The 538-nt window shown below is 56.1% G+C and overlaps 1 protein-coding gene across 1 annotated transcript in view; it reads right to left on the reverse strand.

Moving 5' to 3' along the window:
* Positions 1-83: 83 nt before the first annotated feature.
* EMH_0092200 (uncharacterized protein) overlaps positions 84-538 on the reverse strand; it is a gene marked incomplete at both ends in the record, with an annotated part of 1,283 nt that continues 828 nt past the window's right edge. Inside the window, 2 exons of the mRNA XM_013501799.1 lie at positions 84-168; positions 318-528. Coding sequence (XP_013357253.1) covers positions 84-168; positions 318-528 — 296 coding nt within the window. The remainder of the gene's footprint in view (positions 169-317; positions 529-538) is intronic.

The raw sequence follows: 538 nt of genomic DNA on the forward strand, positions 1-538 counted from the left end.
CTGTTGCTGCGGTGGAAGCAGAAGTGCCCCAAATGACGTTTCTAAAACTCGAAGAAAAACCAAAAGAAGTTTGTGGGTACATCTCAGGCTGTGAGTTGCTGCTGCTGCTGCTGTTGCTGCTGCTGCTGCTGCTGCTGCTGCTGGTCTTGCTCCTCCTTCTCCTTCTTACTGCAACAAAAGGAGCAGCAGATGCAGATGATGAAGCCTTTGTTGCTGAGAGGGGGCCCCCCCCCATCGGCTGCGAGGCAGGGGGCCCCTGTTGAAGGCGGGGCCCCCTCAATGTACGTATAGAAGAGAGCTCCAGGGGCCCCCCCAACCCCATAGAAGTGCGGCTGCGGGCTGCTGCTGCTGCTGCGTTTTCTTTTCTTTTGCTGCTTTTTGTTTTTATTTTTATTTCGTCGTGGCTTAGAAAAGATGTCGCCAGTTCAGATGCTGCTGCTGCTGCACCGTCAGGTGTATAGGCAGCTCCCGTGGAACGCCGCAGAATCGTCTTCCCCTCCCCTCGCGCTGCTGCTGCTGCTGCTGCTCCTGCTGCTGC

This window comes from Eimeria mitis, genomic scaffold (assembly GCF_000499745.2).
Source record: "Eimeria mitis Houghton genomic scaffold, Emh_scaff7629, whole genome shotgun sequence".
Lineage (NCBI taxonomy): Eukaryota > Apicomplexa > Conoidasida > Eucoccidiorida > Eimeriidae > Eimeria > Eimeria mitis.